This window comes from Pipistrellus hanaki (genome assembly GCF_964339955.1).
Source record: "Pipistrellus hanaki genome assembly, chromosome: 8".
Taxonomy (NCBI): Eukaryota; Metazoa; Chordata; class Mammalia; order Chiroptera; family Vespertilionidae; genus Pipistrellus; species Pipistrellus hanaki.
The window spans coordinates 78,780,115-78,805,215 of NC_140510.1; the positions used below are offsets into that span (position 1 = coordinate 78,780,115).

Sequence of the window (25,101 nt, forward strand, 5' to 3'; positions counted from 1 at the left end):
ATGATTCGTTTCTTGGCTGACCATGTGCATTGGAAGTAGGACAGGAGGCACTTCATTATTTCAGACTGGAGCTCTCGGGCCGGAAGAAAGTATGACTGATTATGTAACACTCAGCATTGGTGTCTGCAGTCGTCATTCACTAAGTGCTATTTGTCGGTCCCTCAGATTGTTTGGGGAATTGTACAGCAGAACATGTTTCTCCCTTGACAAGTAACTCTCTTCAGAACAGAGGCCAGTTCCAGAAGTCCCCGCCCCCAACCCCTGCGCCAGTGAAGGATGCTTAAATGCCTTTTGATAATGTTTTCAGTATACGTATGGCTTATTTTATTGTTTTTCCTAAGCAACTACGTGTGGACTAATCTAGGATCAAAAAGGGTCAGTCATATAAGTATTAAAATTAAAGAAATTCATTGTAAAGGTTATTTAAAAAATTTTTATTTTCCAGATTAAATTTACTAAGAATTTTTTGCTCTCCCATTTTGTAATATAATGTTTTTCTGTGTTCTAGCAAGTTTTAGAACGAATCAGCCGGATGACCCAAGGTGACTTAGTGATGTCGATGGACCAGCTGCTTACAAAACCTCACCTGGGCACCTGTCACAAATTTTATATGCAAATATTCCAGTTGCCTAATGGTGAGTGATCTTTTTTTTTAATCTTTATTGTTGAAAGCATTACATATGTCCCCTTTTCCCCCCATTAATCCCTTCTAGCCGACTGGTGAGTGATCTTTAGCATAGATTCACCCTAGATCGGTGCCTGAGGTTATTAGTAACCTCACCAGCACTACAGTGTTCACCTAGTAGGAGACACCGGTTAGCATTGGTTAACTGAGGGCAGGCAGCTGTGACCTTTTTCCTTGTAGATGCTGTGAATTCATTCGGTCTGAACCTGTGGATTTCCACCCACTCTTTAATTTCTTGTTTGTTTCTTTGTAGAACAAACCAAAACATTGATGTTTTTTGAAGGCTGTGCCCAGCACCTGGGCTGCACAATCAAGCTCAGAGGAGGTTCTGATTATGAGCTGGCTCGAGTGAAGGACATCCTAATATTTATGATCTGTGTAGCTTATCACTCTCAACTCGAAATCTCCTTCCTCATGGACGAGTTTGCTATGCCTCCGACGCTGACCCAGAACCCTTCCTTCCACTCTCTGATCGAGGGACAGGAGGACGAAGGGGCCGCGCAGGAGTCCTTCAGCGGCAGCCCCCTGCCCCGGGAGCCTGACTTCGGCCCGGAGTCCCTGCCCTGTGACGGCAGCAGTCTGCTGGAGGCCGGGCTGGCGTTCGAGAAGGGCGAGCAGGACGGTGACAGCGCACCCCCGGACGCCGCCCCCGGGAAGCCCCAGGAGCACCCCGCGGCAGCCTGCCCGGTGGGCGTCCCCTGCGCGCTCTTCCCGGCCGTGCCCGAGCCGCTGCTGCTGCTCCACGTGGACGAGCAGCCGGAGGCCCCGCAGCACGCCGATGAGCTGGAGGACCCCTCAGGCCAGAGGAAGGCCTTCCGGGACCCGCTGCAGGACGACACCGGCCTCTACGTCACCGAGGAGGTCACCTCTTCGGAAGACAAGCTCAAGACCTACTCCTCGGCCTTTAAGCAGGAGCTGAAGGACGTGATCCTCTGCATCTCCCCGGTCATCACGTTCCGGGAGCCCTTCCTGCTCACGGAGAAGGGGATGCGGTGCTCCACCCGGGACTATTTTGCAGAGCAGGTCTACTGGTCCCCTCTGCTCAACAAGGAGCTCAAAGAGATGGAGAGCCGGCGGAAGAAGCAGCTGCTCCGGGACCTCTCCGGCCTGCAGGGCATGAACGGCAGCGTGCAGGCCAAGGCCGTTCAGGTCCTGCCCTCGCATGAGCTCGTGAGCACGAGGATCGCCGAGCACCTGGGCGGCAGCCGGAGCCTGGGCAGGATGCTGGCCGACTATCGGGCCAGAGGAGGCAGGATTCAGAAGAGTTCAGACCCTTTTGCTTATGCAAAGGATGCACCAGGTACTCCAAGCGTCAAATCGGGAAGCAGAACTGAGAGTGATGAAGAGAAAGGCTTGATACCAAGTGACGCAGTGTGGTCGTCAAAGGTAGGCAAGCACGGTTTGGCCACTGCGTAACTTTAGAATGTGCTGAGAACTTCTTATGGCTGGGTGAAAAAAAATCGAGTGTGACAAATTGCATGCAGACTGATTTATTTTATGCCTTTGGTGGTGTCAGGTCTGTTGACTTACATGTTGCTTTAAAATGTATGAAGTAGGAGTATCACACAGTGAAGCTATGTTTTGAGGATTTCAAGCCGAGCTCATGATAAAGTAGGGAGAGCTGTGAAGGAGGGGGAGTGTGGAGCTGCTGAAACATTTTGGCAGGAGGACTTGGGTATGGTTGGGGTATGGTAGTGACCCAGGGAAGGTTGTTGTAGGAAATGAATGTGTTTTTAAAAAAATAATACATTTGTTCATTTATAAACACAGAACACCTTACATTGTTATTTAATTATGGCAGCACCCTTTATCTTTTCATTTAAAAAAAATTGAGGGCAAATTAAGGAAGATCCATTCATGAGCACATTATTGATCATGGTGGCAATAAAACTAACGAACAAATCCATCTCTAGAGGAGGAAATGCAGTTGTTTAATAAAATGCATGGAAGTGCCAGATAATAATGCTACACCATGCTTCATTTGTGAGGTTGGCTGAAAGGAAAGTGGCAAGAGCCATGGCTAATGAGGTACAGAAAGTACTTATAATAAACTTTATGTAAAACTTGAGGCCGATGCACAAACTCCATGCAAGAGCAGGTCTCCCCTCCCGGCTGCCGGCACCCGGGACCCGGGACCCGGGCTCCCCTCACAGCCCCAGCTTTGTCTGGAAGGATGTCCGGTCTAATTAGCATACTATACTTTTATTGTTATAGATTATGTTTATATACACTTATGTAATGCATTCAAAGATAGGGAGGTATCTGTTCATTTACATGAACATGCACATACCTTGGATTCAGGATTCCTATCTTTTACAACTTGATTCCTATACTAATAAGTAAGCATTTTGTACAAGGATGCTTACAATTTATTAGACTATATGTACAAGATATTTTTACATAATTTCTGAGGCATAATTTATAGTTGTTTGCTATAAAAACAATGAATTGTATCTTACTTAATGGCCAGATAGAACCTATGGTATGCTTTCAAGTGTTAAAAGGCAAGTTGTATTTTAATAGATGTAGCATCATCCCATTTTTATAAAAACAATCCCCAGTGTAAACTTATGTGGGGGTTTCTGTGTGTATATGTGTGTGACCTAGTAGCAAGAATGCACAGTCTTTAACTATATGGTCAGATTTGCCCATTTGTGGGATCAGGTGGCCTCAAAGGAGGAGAGGCTTTATGTATTCCATGGACTTTTCCATCTGCCTCTGTATTATCTGAATTCAACAGAGAGTGGGCATTACCTTTGAAATGATCAAAAACAGGTGTAAAGTACAAAGAAGAAAATACCTTGGAATTTAGGTATCTGTATGTCTCAAATTGATGTTATATACAGCCATTAGTTCATATTGTTTCATATATAATTAACTATGTATTTCCAGAACAATTTAATTTTGTAAAAATAAATAGTATTTAAGATTAAACAAGCTATTTAGATGACCATTTGTGTTTTTAACTCAAACTTTAAAAAAAAAAATGTTTTATTGATTAGGAAGGAAGAGGGATAGATAGCTAGAAACATCAATGAGAGAGAAACATCGACCAGCTGCCTCCTACACATCCTTTAACGGGAATGTGCCCGCAACCAAGGTACATGCCCCTGACCAGAATTGAACCCGGGACCCTTCAGTCTTCAGGCTAACTCTCTATCCACTGAGCCAAACCGGTTTTGGCTAACTCAAACTTTTTAGATTGTTTTATCATAAAAACTAATGGGTCTTCTTTATATTTAGTTTCTTTTAAATCTTCAGCAGAACCCTACAGATAGGAGGCCTCCAGAACAGAGTGGGACGTGTTAGCTGTTAGAAGCGAGCACTGGGCCTGGAGTGTGTGATGACTGTGGGTGCTCCTCCTCTCCTCCTGCAGGTGGACTGCCTGAACCCCGCCAACCACCAGAGGCTGTGCGTGCTCTTCAGCAGCTCCTCCGCCCAGTCCAGCAACGCCCCCAGTGCCTGCGTCAGTCCCTGGTAGGATTCCTGTCCCCTGCACCACTGCACTCTACCTGAGACCTTTAAGCAATTCAATTAAGAACTTTAATTCAGTAACTTTAAGTAAAAATTCAGCCCTAGGGTCTGTTTTTAGGAATATGGCATGCTGATGGTTATATATCCGTTGATAGAACTTCTGAAACTTGTGAGTAAAATATGCAATTTGTTTGTTCATGGCTAGAAGTGAATGAGAACATCTTAATTCAGAGTGAACAGAATGCGAGGCTGAAAGAGAAGTTTGTTATTATAATGAGGAAATTGATACAAAAGCTAGTTTTCAGCATTTTGACATTAATGTAATTTAGGCAGGTTGTCCTTTAGGCATTAGTTTTATTAAAACAGTCTTTGCGTTGAGTTTTATTTCAAAACTTAATTCTAAGTAGGTTGATAGAAACATATTTTATGTTACACACAAACACACCCTATATAATTAAAAGCCTAATATGCTAAGTGTCTGGTTGACCGGTTGGCTGTTTAGCCAACCAAAGTATAATATGCTAATATGCTAAGGCTGTTCAACCGCTCGCTATGACATGCACTGACCTCCAGGGGGCAGACAGTTGACCAGTTGACCAGTTGCTACGATGTGCACTGACCACCAGGGGCAGACACTCTGACCAATAGGTTAGCTTGCTGCTGGAATCCCACCGATCGGGTCTGAGCAAGGCGGGCTGGACACACCCTGGAGCCCTCCCGTGGTCCCTCCCCTGCTGGCCAACCTCCCATGTCTCTCCCTAGCCCCGATCGTGCACCAGTGGGGTCCTTTGGCCTGGCCTGTGCCCTCTTGCAACCTGGGACCTCTCAAGGGATGTGGGAGAGCTGGTTTCGGCCTGATTGCACAGGGAGCACTGCTCAGCCAGAAGCCAGGCTCTTGGCTGGCGAGTGCAGTGGCAGTGGCAGGAGCCTCTCCCGCCTTCGCTGCATCCCTTGAGGGCTCCTGGACTGCAAGAAGGCACAGTCCGGGCTGAGGGACCGTCCCCCCCACCCCCACCAGTGCAGGCATTTCATGCACCGGGTCTCTAGTATATTTATATTTATACATAAATGATTTGTTTGAAATGATAGTCCCAAAGCCTAGTTATTACATAGCTATCTTTAGTTTTAAAGTACCATGGCACATAACTGCTTGTTTTTGGAGCACTGTTTCTATGACAAAGTGTGTCTCATGTTTTCACTTTGGATGTCTGCCAGTGAGACCAGGGATTCTTCTGTATTAGCAGGGACGGGCTGAGGGAGCCCAGAGAATGCTCTCTCCAGGTGTCTGGACTGACTCCTTAGGTCAAGACTTGAATGAGATGGGGGCTTCAGCACTGGTCAGCTAAACTCTTGTTTGTGGGCATTTATAAGTTAGCATTAAAGTGAGGAATTGGCTCTCCTGGAGGAATTTGAGCTGCGGTTCCCCAAGCTCAGTGAGGTGTGGACCAGAGGGCAGGAGACAGGAGTCCCATTTTGTGTTGACAGGGCTTAAGGCTTTGGAAAAGAGATGTGTGCTCATTTAATATTATAATTATCCCGGTTAAATAGTTTCATAAGACACTAATGGACTGGGCGTGGATGAGATGCTGGAGTGTAGCTAGTCCAAACTCGTTTTATCAGCTGAAGCAAAACCTGTTCTGTAACAGGAGAACACTACCTGCATTATTCCATATCATAAGCACACCTCGTAGACAGTCAGTCTGTGTCTCATGAAATCTTTGCTGTGTGGTAAGCCTCATGAAACATTGCTAAGAAGTGATCTCTTTTTTTAGGATTGTAACAATGGAGTTTTATGGAAAGAATGATCTCACATTGGGAATATTTTTAGAGAGATACTGTTTCAGGTAAGAATATACTTTCTCTTTATGTTCCACTTGTGCTTTTTTGATGCCCGGAATTTCAACCTAGAACATAAACATGAGTTTATTCTTGTGTGGCCTTCACTTTCATGCCACACGCAAAGAAGTAGTCTATTTCATACACTCTCCAGGGTGTCTTATCCAGTTCATTCCCCAAGTCTTTGCCCATCTAATTGTCCTGCCAGTCCTATGGCTTTTTTTTAGGTTTTGTGTTTTTACAGTGATTCCAGTGAGAAGCAAAAGAAGCATAGGATCTCATTGTCAAGCCTTAGTGCTGTCACCTGCATCACCTGCTATTTATATTTCAAAGAGCAAGTAATTTGATCTTTACCAGCCCCCTTTGTAGGGAATAACAAGCTCCAGAAATAGGAGTTTTAGGAATGCTCAGCAAATAAAAGGTGTTACCAAGTGGATTATACTTGAAGGCAGGAGGATCGGCTGTCGGCCCCAAGTGGAGCCCTGCAGACCATCCACTAGTCATTCTTACTTGAGAGAGGGCACCGCACTTTCTCGACAGTGGATTAGACTGTATTTATTCATGACACATTGCTTTTCAGCTGTATGGTTACTGTGAGGACTTTCCTCTTTGTCACAGGCCTTCTTACCAGTGCCCGAGCATGTTCTGTGACACCCCCATGGTGCACCACATCCGGCGCTTTGTGCATGGCCAGGGCTGTGTGCAGATCATCCTGAAGGAGCTGGATTCCCCGGTGCCTGGGTACCAGCATACAATTCTCACCTATTCCTGGTGCAGGATCTGCAAACAGGTGAATGCATCCTGTGGCTATATTCCATAGGATATTTATTTCTTTATTGTATAGTTCTTTTCTGTGAGGGAAGGAGGTCTGTTATTTCGAATGTGTTATTTGTCACTGGGCTCGAATTTATTTACCTTCTAGTGCTGTATGTTCCATTTCATGTTTGTTTCTTAAAGATTTTATTTTAGAATTTATCGGTCATTATGAAAAACATAGGTACCTTGTCTAGTAAAATATATGGAGATGATGTCTAGACAGTTCTCAGTTATCTTTGTTTATTCATTCAGCAAACACTTATCTGGCACTATCTATGTTCCTGATACTATACTAGGCCCTAGGAATGAAAAAGAGCAAAGTACAAGGACTCCTTGTTCTCTAGAGGAGGAGACAGACTGGTAACTGTATGCTGGGATGTTTGTTTTGAGCTTATAGCTACATTTCTACTACAGATGAGGCCATGTTTAAATTCATCTCTACTGGTTTTTTATGTACATTCTTAAGAAAAGAACAACATGTCTTTTTCCTTCAGGGTGTGTGTGTGTATTTTGTAACTCCAGAGGAAGTATTTGGTGTCAGTATCAGTTTTAATATATACTTTCAATCAAATTATTTGCATGTGCCAGATTTAACTTCATTAGTATCTTCATTGGCTTATTTTGTAGTGTGCTTTGGAAGGCACATGTGGGAATTCCAGGTAAATTGACAGTGTGATCTACACTGATGTCAGTGGTTGAGAAGGGCGGAATTGGTTAGTTCCTTCCGCAGTAGCAAGCAGACAGCCATGATATCATTCCTTGCAATATTCAGTCTTACCTTTAAAAAAAAAAATGTATTTTTTATTAATTTCAGAGAGGACGGGAGAGGGAGAGAGAGAGAGAGAAACATCAGTGATGAGAGAGAATCATTGATCAGCTGCCTCCCGCATGCCCCCTACTGGGGATAGAGCCCACAACCCTCGCAATTGCATTGACGAGGAACTGAACTATGACCTTCTGGTCATAGGTCCAAGCTCAATCACTGAGCTACACCAGCCAGCCACAGACTTACTTAAAAATGGGCAAAAGGCATGACAAAGCAACTTAATACAAATGGCCAGTAGTTTGTGAAAATAAATTTTGTGTACTAGTGGTCAAAGAAGTATAAGTAAAAACCAGTGAAGTGTGTTTCTATTTTTGTTCTTAAGAAATCGCATTTCAAAGGTTTGTAATTCCTGGGATTGGTGAGAGAGTGGGGAATTGGTACTCGGATCCTGTTCGATGTTGTGTAAACTACTAGTCCTGTTTTGGAAAACAGTCTGTCAAAATGTGGCAAAGACTGTGTAAATGTCCATGTTCTTTGAACTACCGATTACTACTTTCTTTTATATATATATGTTGATTTCCGAAAGGAAGGGAGAGGGACAGAGAGAAAGAAACATCAGTGAAAGGAAGTTTATTAGAGCCTCATCAAAATAAAGAACAACTTGTAAATGACTTAAATGCCCATCATTAAGGATTGGTTAATAAATCCATATAATGGATAATATATTAAAAACCAAGTTGTAAAGGAGTATTTGATGTGGGAATATACTTATGATCCATTGCTAAGTAAAAAAAAAAAAAAAAAAAAAAAAAAGATTATGAAACTACAGGAAATAATTTTTATATTGATGTTGGTGGTTGGGTTACTGGTGGTGCTGCTCTTCCCAGTCATCCCTAACTCCTCCCACCTTTTAACACTTCTTTTTCCAAGTTTCTGTAGTCAGAATGTGCTAGATTTGTATTAAGAAAAGAAAATACATATGTGTAAAGAAGATTCTTAATATGTGATTAGATAACAAAGATTTATGCTAAATTTCAGGTAACACCGGTTGTTGCTCTTTCCAATGAGTCCTGGTCCATGTCATTTGCAAAATACCTTGAGCTTAGGTTTTATGGGCACCAGTACACTCGTAGAGCCAATGCTGAGCCATGCGGCCACTCCATCCACCATGATTATCACCAGTATTTCTCCTATAACCAGATGGTGGCATCTTTCAGGTAAGAAGTCACAGCAACCTTCTCTGCACTCATGTATTCCCTGGAAGGCTTGTAACATTTCCACTAGTACTAGATTGAATGAATTGGTGGCATGTGTTCCCCCACCTTTGCAAGTGCAGAGAGCCATACTCTTGCGCTAAGCTGCAAGTTCTATTATTCTGTTTACTCCTTAACCTAAGAGATAGGTATTACTACCCTCAGTTGTATTAGCTCACTTATAAAGCTAGCACTCGGTGGAGTCATGATATGAACTAGTCAGAATGATCCTATTAAATGAAAATCAGCTCAGGCCACACCCACTAATGGGTGTCTATTTCACCCTGAGTGAAAACCAGTGTCTATTATGGACCTGTAAGCTCCTCTGTGCGCTGGCTGCCCAGTACCTCTCTGATCTGACCTCCTACTGCTCTCCCCTGCTCACCTGGCTGTAGCCGCACTGCCTGGGAGCCTTGCACTTGCTCTTCTCTCTTTGTACCTCCTGCTCCCTAGCTACCTGCCTGCTTTCCCTTTCTCCGGCATGTCTTAGTTCAGATTTCACCCTGACCCCTTCTCGCCTTTGGCATTTCCTGCTTTATTTTTTACATAGCACTTACCATTTGATGTATACATATTTCAAGTATTTATTTGTCTCATTTAGTACTCAAATCTAAATTCCAAGGGCTGGAGTTTTGGCCCTTCTTAATGCTTTATCTTCAGCACCTAAAACAACACTTGACACATAGTAGGAAGTATTTGTTTATTTACTTTTTACCTTATTTACTTTTTTAAGCAAGTCCTTCTGGCCATGAACTAGGGCCTAGGTGGGATATAGCTTTTACTAGATGGAAAGACTACCTGTGTCTGAGCCACCGGTACGAAGGATGTCTCCTCCCAGTCATTTTGTTTTTAAATCATAGGAGGGTGGCCTCGGGAATAAAATATGCCATCAAGATGCTGTGAGAACACAAAACCGAATGCTTCCACAATTGGGGAGAATATTTATAATGGCTGAAAGTGGTCTTCAATATTTTTATGATAGTTTTAAAACCCCATTTTCTTAAAACTTTGTTATCTCTTATGCCTCATAGGATATGACCATCATGATATGCCTTTACTTAGAATATTAACGTATTATTCACTTTTCTACTGTTGCATTTTCTTCTCTCAGCTATTCCCCTATTAGGCTTCTGGAAGTGTGCGTTCCTCTCCCCAAAGTGTTCATTAAGCGCCAGGCCCCGTTAAAAGTGTCCCTTCTGCAGGACTTGAAGGACTTTTTTCAAAAGTAAGTTTTAGATTCTTTGATCTTTTTTGTGTGTTCACAACTGCCTATAATCTACAGGTATTTTAAAGATCAAGTTTATTCATTTAGCTTTCTTTGAAAACAAATAATGGCATTTTTTAATTGTATGTTAAATGGGCTTGGTATAAAAACTTAAAATGTAGACAATATATAAAAGAAAAATATTTAAAAAGAAGACAAGCCCTTTTAGACATAACAACTGTTAAAATTTTGATGTCCATCTTTTCAGGTCTTTTTTGTTCTGCAAAATGGTATATGATTCTTACTTAGATAAAACATGAAAAGTTTTGTGTGTGACATCTTTTTTCTATTTTTGTGAGATTAGAAAAGTTGATTCCACTTCTCTAAAGTGTTTGCCATTTTTTCCTATTGTTAGAGTTTCACAGGTATATCTTGCCATCGATGAAAGACTTGCATCTTTGAAAACTGACACATTTAGCAAAACAAGAGAGGAAAAAATGGAAGATATATTTGCACAGAAAGAGGTAATTCATTTCTTGGACAGAAACCCAAAAGTTAACTATTAACTCACTGGACGATGCGTTTGGGGGTGTGTTTCAGATGGCTGGGCTGGCATTGCTTTTGTTTCTCTAGATGGAAGAAGGCGAGTTCAAGAACTGGATTGAGAAGGTGCAGGCGAGGCTCATGTCTCCCTCTGCGGATGCCCCTCAGCAGCTGCAGTCGGTCTTCGAGTCCCTCATCGCCAAGAAGCAGAGCCTCTGCGAGGTGCTCCAGGCCTGGAATAGCAGGTGGGACTGGGCATCCAGTGCATCTTCACTGTTTCTTCAATTTAAGTGTCTTGGTTAATTATGGATGTTTTATTTTACTCTCCATTTGTTGAAGCTCTTATTTTCTGTCACCACTATTACCCCCACATTTGTTCATATTTTAAAAAACATATATGCTAATCTTTAGGTAGTTTGTGAAAATTAAAAAGGAAAACAAAAATGAGAGCAGCCTTTAATGTTTCAAATACTTATAGTGTGTGGGCTTATTGAATCTCATCTGAATCATTGTATATCGTATTCCGGTATTGAAATATTTATTTTGGGAAATATTCCCTTTTAGTGCTTATTTATATGTGCAGTTAGATGAGTATAGCATTCATTTATTGAGCAGTTGGGTTATGCTAGGCACTAAATAAACACTAGATGGACATTCACTCTTTATTTGGTCTTGTGATCCCTACAATGTATATACCATTTCCACTTTACAGAGGAGCAGACTATGGCTCTCCGAGACCAAAGGGTGTGCTCAAATTATATAGGTGCTAATTGTCAGATGTATTGGTCTCTAAAGCCCATGTTTTTAATACTATGTTATGCTGTTTCTTATAATAATTTGCTGTTCCTTTATATCTATAGTCCAATCAGTAACAGCTCTTGATTAGTTGACTAGAAATAAAACAAAAACTTCGTCTTAGTTATGTACAATATTAAAACCCTTGCAGTCGACACAGGAAAATCTACTAATTATTGTGTTTTTGAAGGTGTAAGGAGACAACTTGTAAACGTTATTGAGGATATCAGAAACAAAACCATTTTATTTGTTTTCTTCTTTTCCTTTAACTAGGTTGCAAGATCTTTTCCAGCAGGAAAAGGGTAGAAAGCGGCCTTCAGTTCCTCCAAGTCCTGGAAGACTGAGACAGGGGGAGGAAAGCAAGGTAATAAAGTGCCATTTGGAGCACTTTCCCTTCCCACCGAAGACTGCAGCTCCCGGGTTGAGTCGAAACACCAAAGGTGTCTCACCAGACAGAACAGAGCAGAGCTGTCTAGCTGGAGAGGGGCCAGGCCCCAGGGCTGCCTCGCCCCAGGGCTGTTCTATAGCCATGCTGGTTTCAGCTGTGCTGTATCACAGCTGAGCTGTGTTGCACTGAATAAAGTTTCCTTCTTCACCAAACCCCAAATGAGGGATTCCTCTTGGCATTGAATTGATGCCAACAACCATTGGTTGACAGAATGAACATGAAGCTTTTAAAGAATGAGCGATGGAAGAGGAAAGATGACCTCGTAGCTGGAGAGAAACCAAGAGTTATGGACAGATTTTGATTTATGATACACATAATAGCATGTTTACATGCAGTGGAGAGGTGAGAATGCAGAGGGAGAGAAGACATTCCATGAGCAAAGAAAGACTCAGATGAGGCAGACAGAGGGAAGTGCTGACCTATAATAGGTTGGAAGAAAAGAAGGAGTGCAGATGTGGGTAAATATGCAAGTGAGAAGGGGAAGGTTTCTCTTCAGACAAGACAAGGGCGACATTCATTTCTGGCTTCTGCGTTTCACCTGTTGAGCTATTAAGCTCGATATTCAAGTATTTGTGAAAGTGAAAAACTACGCCTCTAAAGCCAGCTTTTTGAAAAGAGCTATTTTTATGTTATTTATGTTAATATATATGGGTTTGTTATTTTTAAATGAATTAATAAATGCATATCCTCAGACTTTCAGTTTTAATTTCTAATAAGGTAAAATTAGAAGACATAACTTACAACATAAAAGCTGAGTGACTTAATAATTCTTAAGAGTTGAAGGGGTCATGACCCCGAAAGTTTAAGATTCATTTGGTTAAAGGTTTTTAAAATGTGATTTTAGTGGCCCCTTAAGAACAAAGTGTTTTCTTCTCTACAGATAAGTACGGTGGATGCACCTCCACGGAATGTTTCTCCAGGGCTTCCGAATGGAGAAAAAGGTTGGTCTTCAGCTTAGTGATCACCTGCCATTATATTTAAAGACGTTATCATTATTAGTCTGCTGGTTGTTTTTTACTGCTAATTTTTACTATTACTCTGGTTTAATTGTTCATAAATTTTTTTTTCTGTAGAGCATTTGTAGCTTTTATCAGTTTAAGATTATTATAAAGTATATTTCAAGGAGAGAAATTAGGAGATCAAAATAAACATTAAATAGAGAAGGCTGCTGTTAGGGGAAGAACAGGAGGAAAAAGGAGACTGAATGTCTGCTTTGCTAGTTCCAGAGTCAGCCCCCAGGTTTCAGTGCAGAAGTCTTACAAAGTTTAATTAGGTTTTTGTCACTAAGGTTATTCTAGATTTTAGCTGTCTTTCACAATATTCATTGAATAACCTGGTGTCATCTTAGCAAATGTGTAGGTTCTTACTTAGACCAACTTTGTAGAACAAGAGCTCAGCTCATATAGTTCTTGGCATTTTTCTATTATAATTAAGTGAATTTTCCCCCCTGAGAATGTGGTATATAGTTTTTTCCAATATTGTCATAATTTCATTCCCTGTTAAATGGAACTAATAAACATAACTTTGCATTATGGTCTATTGCAGAGAATATTGGTAGGAGTCTGACTTGGTTAAGATCTGACCATAGTCAAGTCATACAGCCTGTCTAAATTTTTGGACCGATATCTAAAGTATGCACAAAAATGGCCTAAATAATTTTTAGGAAGCTAAAATACTTTGGTTTCTGAAGTAAAACTGCAAGCTGGCTTTTTAAAAGCATTGCTCTTTGGTAGGAATGGACTTCATGCTTTTACACGACTCATTGAACTGTGCTTTTCTGCAGAGGACCGCTTCCTGAGCAACCTGTCCAGCCAGAGCTCCACCAGCTCCGCCCACTTGCAGCTGCCTACTCCCCCCGAGGTGCTGCCGGAGCCCGCGGGGGCAGGGCCCCCAGAACCGGACTCGGCCAGCGTTTCCGAAGGTACGCTCCAGTCACTTTCCCTGCACTTCGTCCCAAAGAGAGAAGCACTCTGAATGCTTTGACACATGTTCTCTTATCCCTTAGAATTTTCGCATTTTATACTATTGAATGTGCTCCTTTAGATACAGCTTTTTACCATGCCACCACTTCAGTTCTCTGTTTGACGTGTAAATATCTCAATAACCAAATATTATTCAGCTTTATCTACCTTCTAAGGATATTACTTTTTTAAGTCCCATAAAGCACATGATTGTTGCCTTGTAAGAAAATTAGAAAAATTGCAGCCATTTCTCCAACAACAAATAGGTGTTTCACTAATAGCAAATTTATGCACTGGTTCTCTCTTTCCTCGCTTTCTATTTAAGCAGCAACTACTTACTTGTAGTGCATACTTTAAAAAATAATTTTTTAGTTGAATTAAACTCATGTGTAATAGCCACAGTGCACAGAATTGAGTTGAAGTGGCAACATGAAGAGCTGAGTTCATGCTCAGGCAGTAATTCCATCGTGACTGCTGCCTGGCCTCTGCCATCGCTTGTAGGTGGATCTCAATTTCAGAAATGTTAAAGTGTAAAAAAGTGAACCCCTTGAGTCAGTGCTATGTATGTTTCATTGGTGCTTTCTGATTCATAAATAATAATGGTTATTCCGGATCAGATAATTGGTAATTATCGTGTGCATATGTCTGAGTTCCAAAAAGGAAATGAAATTGATGCTTTATACTTTAAAAAAAAAACTCTTTTAAATATTAACATATAAGTAGAATATTTTTCATTCTAGACGTGTTTGATGGACATTTGCTGGGATCCACAGACAGCCAGGTGAAGGAAAAATCTACCATGAAAGCCATCTTTGCAAATTTGCTTCCAGGAAACAGCTATAACCCCATTCCGTTTCCTTTGTGAGTATTATAAAGGCTGGTGACTGTTGAATGGTTTTGTTGTTACTTCATTAAAAAATCTACCTAGATTTTTTACTCTCTCTATATTTAAATGTGCTTACTTAACTGTATATCTGTATTCCTCAATCCTCAAGTACATTTTGTCATAGTAAAAGAGATGTCTTTTAGTATAATGTGATTTGTACAACATCTTCTATATAATAATCCTATATGATGAAAGGGTAATGTGAAAATAAACCGAATGGCAGAACGACCGGTCGCTATGACACTCATTGACCACCAGGGGGAAGATGCTTAACGCAGGAGCTGCCCCCTAGTGGTCAGCGCACTCCCACAGGGGTAGTGCAGCTCAGCCAGAAGCGGGGCTGATGGCTGGGGAGCACAGTGGCTGTTGCGGCAGCCTCTCCTGCAACACTAAGAAGTCCAACTGCCTGGCCTAAGCCATCAGTTGGACATCCCCCAAGGGCTCCCAGACTGCAAAAGGGCACAGGACAGGTTGAGGAACCTGCCCCCCAAGTGCATGAATGTGCACTGGGCCTCTGGTTGTTATATAATAGATGAGTAGATGAAAAAGGATTAACTAATGTTGCTTAATGCTTAAAATTACTAGTTCTGATAGTAATTGTTTATATTTTTTAAGATATATTGCTACATCTCATAATTCTAAAAACATACTGCAGATTATATACAAGGATGATATTATTGATCCATTAAGTTACTTGGACACAGTTTTTTCCTAACGGGTGATGAGTTACAATGACCCATGATGTGTCAATGTGACCGTGTTTGTACTGGGCTTGCTCACTGGTAAAATATATAGACTGGCTGTGAGAGTTTGTTTTTCTTCTGCTCATTGACCTGTTTGGTTGTCAGACGCTGCTTAATAAGGACTCTTCCTTAACTGAATTATCTATAAATAGATAATTCTCTCTGTTTATCGTTCCCCGCCCTTCCCCTCCCCTCCTTTGGATCTTTGATACAAGTTTTGTATACATTTTGGCTTTACTTAATTATATTATTATAATCATGCAGTGTGTAGTTAAGATTGTCCTGAGGTTTACTTGCAATGTGTTAATTGTGTATTTGATTTTTTACTAATTTTATTCTTTCTTATGTATTTGAAAATCCTGAACAGCGATCCAGATAAACACTACTTAATGTATGAACACGAACGGGTGCCCATCGCGGTCTGTGAGAAGGAGCCCAGCTCCATCATTGCTTTTGCTCTCAGGTATTATTTGTTATTTTTTCACCTGTGTTATATTTTTATATTTTATGTATATTGATTAATTGCCTTACTGTTGATATCTGTCACATAGACTAGAGCAAAAGATGAAATATAAGTAAAGTCGTATACTCTTTAGGTGAGGTAGCTTATTTTCATTGTATCTGAAAACGTACTCTTTACCCAACTAATTACAGGATGATTCTTTTAAAAAAAATTTTTTTGTTGATTTTAGAGGAAAGAGCGGGAAGAAGGGAAGAGAATGAGGGAGAGAAGGAGAAAGAGAGAAATACTGATTTGTTCCAAATACTTTTCCTATGCCTCAACCCGTTTATGTGCCCACAGTTATCATGGGTCTTACAGAAGCTCTTGTTCCCTGACGTTTGCTCTCATCTAGATCAGGGGTCCCAGACTTATAATCCAATAGTTGGATTCTTTTTTCGGCCAATGCAACATAAGAATTTTTCTGGGTAAAGTTCAGTACCTTTAACTAGAAAAGCGCTCTCAAGTTTCTTTCCTCTCCATTCGCTAAACCCTGGAGCTTCATACTTTTAAGTCAGCTTTGAGCCCCAACAAGTATTTGGTAAGTGTTAACATGCAGGCTTTTACAGTCTTTTTTTTTTTTTTGTAGGATATTGATACTGGTTGGTGTGTTAGGTTGTATTTTATATTCTCTCTGAACACATTGATCTTCGTGAAGTTTCTGCTTGATAACTTTGGTTAGTTAAGTGTGTTTGTTTCATTAGGGATACTTATAATGACTGTGTTTTCATAATGCAAAGCTTATGTGAAAGTATATGATTTATTTTAAAAGGAGGGCTTACCGTGTAACAGTTCTCAATCTGTTTCTGCCCTCAGTTGTAAAGAATACCGGAACGCCTTAGAGGAGTTGGCCAAAGGGAGCCCGCGGAGCAGTGCTGAGGAGGGCTCTCCCGCCGCCAGGTGAGCTGCGGCGGGCGGGGGCTGTCTCAGCCTGGCTGCCCGTCCTTTTCTGAATTCCCACACTCCACTTTCACCAATGCCGACGATCCTAGGATACACACTTCACTTTCACCAATGCGAACGACCCTAGGATACACACTTACATTTCACCAATGCCAGCGATCCTAGGATACACACTTACATTTCATCAATGCCAACGATCCTAGGATACACACTTACATTTCATCAATGCCAACGATCCTAGGATACACACTTACATTTCATCAATGCCAACGATCCTAGGATACACACTTATATTTCACCAATGCCAGCGATCCTAGGATACACACTTACATTTCACCAATGCCAACGATCCTAGGATACACACTTACATTTCACCAATGCCAACGATCCTAGGATACACACTTACATTTCACCAATGCCAACGATCCTAGGATACACACTTCACTTTCACCAATGCCAACGATCCTAGGATACACACTTACATTTCACCAATGCCAACGATCCTAGGATACACACTTACATTTCATCAATGCGAACGATCCTAGGATACACACTTACATTTCATCAATGCGAACGATCCTAGGATACACACTTACATTTCATCAATGCGAACGATCCTAGGATACACACTTACATTTCATCAATGCGAACGATTCTAGGATACACACTTACATTTTAGCTAATATCGATAAGACAAAATTCAAATGTAGCAAAAGATCTTAAGCTGTTTCTTTGCATTCTGTTTTCAGATGATTGCCATAGATGTAGACTGCAGTTTTAAACTTTTAACATTTTTAATTCTCTTTGTTTTCATTTAAAAAATATTAACTGATGAAATTAGTAACCAACTGTTTGTCTTTATAACTTAAAATATTTGTGAACTTTCCATAATAATTAAAATGAAACAATATCCCCCAAACCAATTCTGACATTTGGACAGAAATTGTCACAGGTTCATTATTTTTATTGTTACTGGAATAGGTTTTCCAGCTTTACTAATGTGACAGAATTTTACTTGAATGATATATTATGATGACTAGCATGAGAAATGGGAAATTGGTATTTTCTATAATTGTTTGACTTAAAGATGATAATATAACTCTGATGGACTTGGGCAAAATATTATTAAAACTTAATGCTCTTGTATTTTTTCACGCATATTTATAGTTATAATATTTTGCTTTCTTTTTCTGAAGTCCAATAGACATTTCAAGACTTCTTTTTCCATATTCTACCCCGTGTGTATATAAGTCATGAATCAGATTTATGCTATTGTGAGTGAGGTACGGTAGGTGGGGAATAGATTAATGCAGGAATCCGCCTACTTGCTATTTTCTGTCTGACTAGTGTAAAACCAACTTTTCTTCCATTTTTTCATTTTTAGTACTTTAGACAGCAGACCAAAGAGTAGCAGCCCCATTAGATTACCTGAGAGCAGTGGAGGACAGACCAACCGCACAGCAGAAGTGGAACCACCGCCAAGTAAGATTGCAAATGAGGAGTTATTATTAGCTTTGTTTGTAATCGTGGCAAGGATTTATTACTTCTGGTCTTTGAAATACAATATGGGCTGGGAATTTTTCGTATGTCCTCCTTTATCCGTGTTTTGCTATTCTTTGATTCTTGTTTATTGACGTTGGAACTCCTGGAAACTCTCAGGTCTATGGGAAAGCAGGCAGGACCTGCCTTCCCACCTAGGCTTGCAGTTTCAAGTGTGCAACCTACGAAATCTAACAGCAACATCTTGGTTGTTTATAGAGTTGTTGGCATTGTGCAAAGAACTTCTTATGTATTAGCTCCTTTAATCCACACAATAACCAGATTAGAATTATTTACCATATCCCCATTTTCCCAGTAGAAAGTTTAAATTAAGCAATTTGTTCAAGATTACTATACAGCTAGTGGAGAACTGGGATTTGAATTTGGGTTTTTGTCAGTTAGGAATGTATCCACTACAAGTAACAGAAAACTCATGGCGATTGTGGTTTAAACAAATGATAGTTTATTTTTCTAAAATAACGTCTGCAGGTAGGCAGTTGCTGGCAGTGGTTCAGCAAGTCAGCATTGTCATGACAACATGGGGTAGTTAGTTCTTCTACAATTCTCTCAAGTTTTACTCACGGTTGGAAATGTTGCATTTAATGTCTATATTTGAGGCAGAAAGAAGGGAGGTGTAAGCTGCGGCCGTTCCCTTTTACTAGGAAAGCAGAGACCTCCCTTCCAGGTTCATTAGCTAGGACTGCTTCCCCTGGCCGCCCCCCTGCAAAGGAGACTGAGAGAGTGATGCGCAGGCGTGTACAATCCCTCATCCCTGGGGCTGTTCACGTGGCTGCCCAACTCCCCTCCTTGAATTGAATGAAGTTCAGTTAGCAAGGAGCAAGGTAGGATTAGATACAAAGGAGGCCATTCTGATTTCTAACGTCCTAAGCACTTTATGATTAATATTGGAAAAGGATTTTGTAGATTGTAAATGTCCAAGGTTAAAATCATATATACTAAGCTCATAGATCATATATATTAAGTTCAAAACTAAGAATAAAATTGTAGAGCAAACTTTAGTAATATTTTTGGCCATCCTATACTACCTACTTTCTGAAAAATGTTAAAAACAAACTCTTATATTTTGTTGCGTTAAAATGTAAGAACATAAAGGATATAATGATGTTAACTTTAACTTTGAATTCTCATAGCTCGTAATGTTGTGTTGAATTAGTTTTAATTGTAGTGCTATAAGAATTCAGCCCTAACTTAATCTTGTTGCTTAAGATGTTATGACTGCCTTGAAAATATATTTTTTCAAAGATTTTATTAGAATTTTTCACATTTTGATATGTAGTTATCTGACCATTGTTCTTTTTCTCTTTCTGTTAATAAGAGTGCTTGATTACCCCCGCCCCTGCCAAACCCATAAAAACTGTGGAATAATAATCTATACAAATGAAAGTATTGGTATTACTAATATTTATTATCCTTAGAAAATGGTTACTGCAAATAAAGAAGTGAGTTGAAAATTTTAATTTTCCCACCTGTAGTGACCAGTACTTAATACGTTGCCTCTTATTTTTAGCCAAAAAGGCTTCTGGAATGTTGTCCTTCTTCCGAGGGACGACGGCAGGGAAAAGCCCCGATCTCTCCTCCCAGAAGAGAGAGACCTTACGTGGGGCAGATAGCGCTTACTACCAGGTCGGGCAGACGGGCAAGGAGGGGACAGAGAATCAAGGCATCGAGCCTCCAGGTGTGTTAAAGGGAGACCGAGCATGCTTAACTCTAGGCTTTGATTTACTTAGTTTAGTTGCTAATGTTCCATAGTCATAAACTCTGAATAGAAAATTTAAAAATATATATTTTATTGATTTTAGAGAGGAAGGGAGAGGGAGAGAGAGATAGAAATATCAATGATGAGAGAGAATCATTGATTGGCTGCCTCTTTCACGCCCCCTACTGGGAATGGATCCCGCAACCCAGGCATGTGCCCTTGGCCAAAATCAAACCTGGGATCTTTCAGTCCGCAGGCTGACTCTCTATCCATTGAACCAAACCAGCTAGGGCTAGAAAATCTTGATGTAAGAGCTGAGTTAGTGTATTGCTATTATTGGAATCACTTATGTATAAGCAAAATTATTCTTTACCCTGAAGTCTCTATTTTTTTTAAATTTGGGAATTGACCTTGCAAAAGGTACACACGTTTTTATTGTAAACTATTATTGTAATGCCTTATAATAAAAATTGTATACAGTGCTTGTATGAGAGCAACTTGGCAAGGATAAAGAGGGTCAGTTTTTATTGTTATGTCAGGGGAGAAAGAAGAGGCAAAATGAAGTGATAACTGAAATTTGGCTTGACTAATGACATTGAACCTTTCAGATGAAGTGGATGGAGGAGACACGCAAAAGAAGCAACTCACAAATCCTCACGTGGAGCTCCGTAAGTGTGACGCTCTGGTGGAGAAACCTCAGTGGCTGTGTTTGCTGGGAGCTGTGGGATTGGGCAAGGGGGAAAAGAGAGTTTTGATTCATAAAAAAGCTTTGTTTTAACGCTTCTGTTTATAGAATTTTCCGATGCCAACGCCAAGTTTTATTGTCGGCTCTACTATGCGGGAGAATTCCACAAGATGCGGGAAGTGATCCTGGGCAGCAGCGAGGAAGATTTCATCCGATCCCTTTCGCACTCGTCGCCCTGGCAGGCCCGCGGGGGCAAGTCGGGGGCCGCCTTCTATGCGACTGAGGGTGAGTCTTTGTCGTTTACTGTCTCCCTGGTATCCCTCCTCCCTCAAGTAACTCATGGCGGCTTGAACTGAGGTAGTATGATAATGTCAGTTGGCAAACAGAGTTTTCTGTTTATACTTTATGCTGTGTCAGAAAATATTAAAAAGAATATATATAGAGAGAGAGTGTGTAATTAAAAACAAACACTGATCAAGTTCTTACTAAATTCTCTCTAGTCCTGAGTTTTCCAAATGCAAATAACAGAGCGCTTCCAGGAAAGTCACAGAGTACCTCAGCCCTGGCCGGTGTTGCTCAGCTAGTTGGGCATTGTCCTGTGCTCGGAAAAGTCACTGGTTTGCTTCCCAGTCAGGCCACATGCCCAGGTTTTGGCCTGGATCTCCGTTATGGGGCATGCAGGAGGCAGCCGATTGATGTTTTGCTCACATCGGTGTTTCTCTCTCTCTCCCTTTCTCTAGTAAGGACATAGAGGGATAAGTAATAATGGAAAATAATAAATTAACTTATTTTAAAAATAAAAATAAATAAAAATTCCTTAAAATAAAAAAAGATTTTTGTCTTTCAGCACTGGTGAGAGAAAGATAAAAATCGAAACATTTAACCTGAGAGTGGGAAGGCCAAGGTCCTCACTCACCAAGGTTACAGGAGGCCGTGACCGCTGGCACTGCACGTTCCATTCTCCGTGCCCACTGAGCAAAGTCACTGATGATTCAGTCAGATTGCTTGATAAAAGCTTTTATAACTATTACTTATTGGATTGCTAATAAAGGAAAACACTTATAAAATTTTATTAAAAAGTAGATCACCTCTGAATTTAGGGGGGGGGGTGCTTTCAAAAGAGGCTTCTTGACCACATAAGAAGCTCTTCCCGCCCTTCAGTTACTTGAGAACTGTGTTCTGATGAGGATTTTCTCTGTGACATCAGAAAGCATCTCTTAAAAACAGGAAGCAATTAAGTCACTTGGGGTCTTTGGAATGATTTATCGTAGATCACCCCAGTGAATAATGGTGATTGACTAACCATGAGATTTCCGCCTTTTAGATGACAGGTTCATTTTGAAGCAAATGCCTCGTCTGGAAGTGCAGTCTTTCCTCGACTTCGCGCCACACTACTTCAGTTACATCACAAATGCCGTTCAGCAAAAGGTAGTCACCCCAGACCGTGGTCCGTGCCTTTCACATCCGCAGAGCCAGTCCTGGTGGGAGTTCCTGTGCGGTAAGATGTGGACAGGACATGCTAGCTCTCTGGGGTGCTGCAGAGATGGGAGAGCCGTGATTTCAGACTCCTCCTACCTTGCCATGGAGGAGCCAAGAGATCTCAAGCAAGTTGCACTTAATTAGTATAAAAGTTACTTAAAAACATCAAGACTGGATGAAAATAGCTGAGCATTTAGTAATTTGTAATTCTGAGACAGAAATTTGAAGCCATGGTTCCGCAGGCGGAAAGAGAGGAGCCTGTGGCCAGCTCTGTCCGTTGTCGTTGAGGAGTGACCCGGCTGGAAAAAGAGAGGGAGTCACGGGAGCCTTTTTCCCTTTCTGGTTTGTTGCAGTCGCCGGGAAATTCCATGTCGCAGTAAAACTTGTGGATTTGAACGTTTTGGAGGGTTATCCCGGGGGAAGACCCAGTATTTCCATTGGCATTACTGCTTTACTCAATCCTGAGATTCAAGTTTTCTTTAAGGCCCTCAGACTGTTCATATTAAGAAAAGATAGTATGTGGATATAACATGAAAAATCCAGATATTGGTATTAAATTTACAAATAATCCTTTTTGATATGAATTTACTCTCATTTTTTTTTCTTGATTAGAGGCCCACTGCATTAGCCAAAATTCTTGGAGTTTACAGAATTGGTTATAAGAATTCTCAGAACAATACCGAGAAGAAGTTAGATCTCCTTGTCATGGAAAACCTTTTCTATGGGAGAAAGATGGCACAGGTAAGGATGCTGGACTATGCAAAGCATTTAGCTCCTGGAACCCTTTGTTTTTCTGGTTTGTGAATATAATGAATCGGAGAATAACATCTTGTTGGATAGTACATGTTAGAATTCGGTTGCTAGGTCCAATTTAACTTTGGGGAAGAATAAAGAGGAATATTGTAGACTAGTCCTAAAATTTAGTGTCTCCAGTGTCCTAGAAACACAGAATTTAGAAGGCAGATGTACTTCTGCCATTTGAGTTTTAAACATGAAGAAACAGAGGCCCACAGAAATGAAGTACTTTATGGCAGTCACAGATACTTCTAGAACCAGGTTGGTCTCCATTCCAGAAGAGTAAATACTCCTCAGGGTGCTGGTCTTGGAACTGTTTCCAGTCTGTGATGAGACATGGAGCTTGTACTGGAATGCAGCTCGATGCACTGCTTCCTTCATCGAGGAATTTCATATGTCTTGCTGTGACATGAGAAAAACAGCTGCTGATCTAAACTGTGCTTCTGTTGTCACTGATGTGCATTGCATCACCACTAGCCAGGGGCAACCTGCCAGCGGTGGTCTGCCCAGTACGCTTCAGGCCACACTGGTCTGGTCCCCAGGTCCTTGGCCTTTGCCACCACCCCAAATTCCTCAAGGTGGGCTGCTGCTTCTCTGTTCCATAAGTAATCACATAAAGTTTTGGAATAAGAACTTTAAGTTTCCTAAGACTATTTGCATCTGGTTTCTAAACTGCCTTTCAATCCAGTGATGTATTTTTGGAGTTACTTACTGATGTTAAAGTTGATTAATTGGGTCAGTTGCTTTTGAAATATTTCAGTAACTGAGTACTTGGTATTAATTTCATATGATGCAATTTGATCACATGTATTTTATGTATTATACAATTATAATGCATGCGTTTAATGACATAGGTTAAGCTTTTAAATTAAATGTAAAAGTGTATGTAATGGCAGTGGCTACAGAGAAGCCTTTCTGGCTTTTTACTTTAATGACATTAATCATTTGTAGCAACTCTTACGTGACTGAGTTTTCTCTCTGCCAGGTTTTTGATTTAAAGGGTTCCCTTCGGAACAGAAATGTGAAAACTGACACGGGGAAGGAGAGCTGTGACGTAGTGCTGCTGGACGAGAACCTTCTGAAGATGGTCCGAGACAGCCCTCTGTATGTCCGCTCTCATTCCAAAGCGGTGCTGAGGGCCTCCATCCGCAGCGACTCCCACTTCCTCTCTAGCCACCTCATTATAGACTACTCTCTGCTGGTTGGGCGAGATGACACCAGCAATGAGCTGGTGGTTGGAATTATAGGTAAGTCAATAAGCGAACCTCACTTACGGTTCATGATTGAAACCAGAGTCAAATTTGAAGGTTCTACTGAACGTGGTCTACTAATAGCTTATTGAATGTTTTTATCAAGTTTAATTTAACATTTTCAGAATAATAGATTTTGAATTCTAGGATATAAATAGTACCTCATTTCCATTTTTATTATCTTTACCCCAAAATATCTGTATTCAAAAAATCATTTATTTTTATTTCTTGTTAATCCTCAAAGTTATTTATTCAATGGATTGTTAGAGAGAGTGAAAGAGAGGGAGTGGAGGTGGTGATGGAGAGAGAGAGGTCAATGTGAGAGGGACATCGATTGGTTGTCTTCCACCTGCACCTCGACTGGATTGAACCTGCAGTTCAGGTATGCAACCTTGACCGGGAATCGAACACACGACCCTTTGGTGCATAGACATACTCTCTAACCACTGTGCAACGCAGGCCAAGGCCAAAAAGTCACTTATAAACGAAGGCCTTTTGGCTGTGACGATAAAATGGATAATATAGGGAAAACCCTTAGGAGAGTACCTGGCATACTGTGGACACATCACATACTGTCAGCACTCAGTAAACGTTAACTATTGTAGAAGTAATAATTACTAGTGTCCTTTGCTTATATTTATTGATAAAACTTTATTGTTGGTTTTGCTTTCTGCAACAGATTATATTCGAACATTTACATGGGACAAGAAGCTTGAGATGGTTGTGAAATCTACAGGAATTTTAGGAGGACAAGGTGAGCAGTTGTTTTCTCTTTAAACGATTCTCGTGCTTTCCTTATCAGTTAACATTTTTAAAAAATGGAT

At 40.8% G+C, this 25,101-nt stretch overlaps 1 protein-coding gene across 10 annotated transcripts in view; it reads left to right on the forward strand.

Annotated features, from left to right (window-relative positions):
- PIKFYVE (phosphoinositide kinase, FYVE-type zinc finger containing) overlaps positions 1 to 25,101 on the forward strand; it is a gene marked incomplete at its 3' end in the record, with an annotated part of 66,109 nt that overhangs the window by 37,011 nt on the left and 3,997 nt on the right. For 9 of the 10 annotated variants that reach the window (XM_084892925.1, XM_084892935.1, XM_084892932.1 and 6 more), the window contains 23 exons: positions 509 to 635; positions 939 to 2,071; positions 4,062 to 4,162; positions 5,932 to 6,003; positions 6,614 to 6,785; positions 8,616 to 8,794; positions 9,942 to 10,055; positions 10,450 to 10,558; positions 10,668 to 10,822; positions 11,646 to 11,736; positions 12,701 to 12,761; positions 13,604 to 13,741; positions 14,522 to 14,642; positions 15,778 to 15,873; positions 16,726 to 16,809; positions 18,197 to 18,294; positions 19,880 to 20,047; positions 20,677 to 20,736; positions 20,862 to 21,038; positions 22,078 to 22,181; positions 22,845 to 22,973; positions 24,013 to 24,274; positions 24,957 to 25,031. In XM_084892925.1, the coding sequence (XP_084749051.1) occupies positions 509 to 635; positions 939 to 2,071; positions 4,062 to 4,162; positions 5,932 to 6,003; positions 6,614 to 6,785; positions 8,616 to 8,794; positions 9,942 to 10,055; positions 10,450 to 10,558; positions 10,668 to 10,822; positions 11,646 to 11,736; positions 12,701 to 12,761; positions 13,604 to 13,741; positions 14,522 to 14,642; positions 15,778 to 15,873; positions 16,726 to 16,809; positions 18,197 to 18,294; positions 19,880 to 20,047; positions 20,677 to 20,736; positions 20,862 to 21,038; positions 22,078 to 22,181; positions 22,845 to 22,973; positions 24,013 to 24,274; positions 24,957 to 25,031 (3,826 nt within the window). The remainder of the gene's footprint in view (positions 1 to 508; positions 636 to 938; positions 2,072 to 4,061; positions 4,163 to 5,931; positions 6,004 to 6,613; positions 6,786 to 8,615; positions 8,795 to 9,941; positions 10,056 to 10,449; positions 10,559 to 10,667; positions 10,823 to 11,645; positions 11,737 to 12,700; positions 12,762 to 13,603; positions 13,742 to 14,521; positions 14,643 to 15,777; positions 15,874 to 16,725; positions 16,810 to 18,196; positions 18,295 to 19,879; positions 20,048 to 20,676; positions 20,737 to 20,861; positions 21,039 to 22,077; positions 22,182 to 22,844; positions 22,974 to 24,012; positions 24,275 to 24,956; positions 25,032 to 25,101) is intronic. The other variant, XM_084892934.1, reaches the window with a different exon arrangement.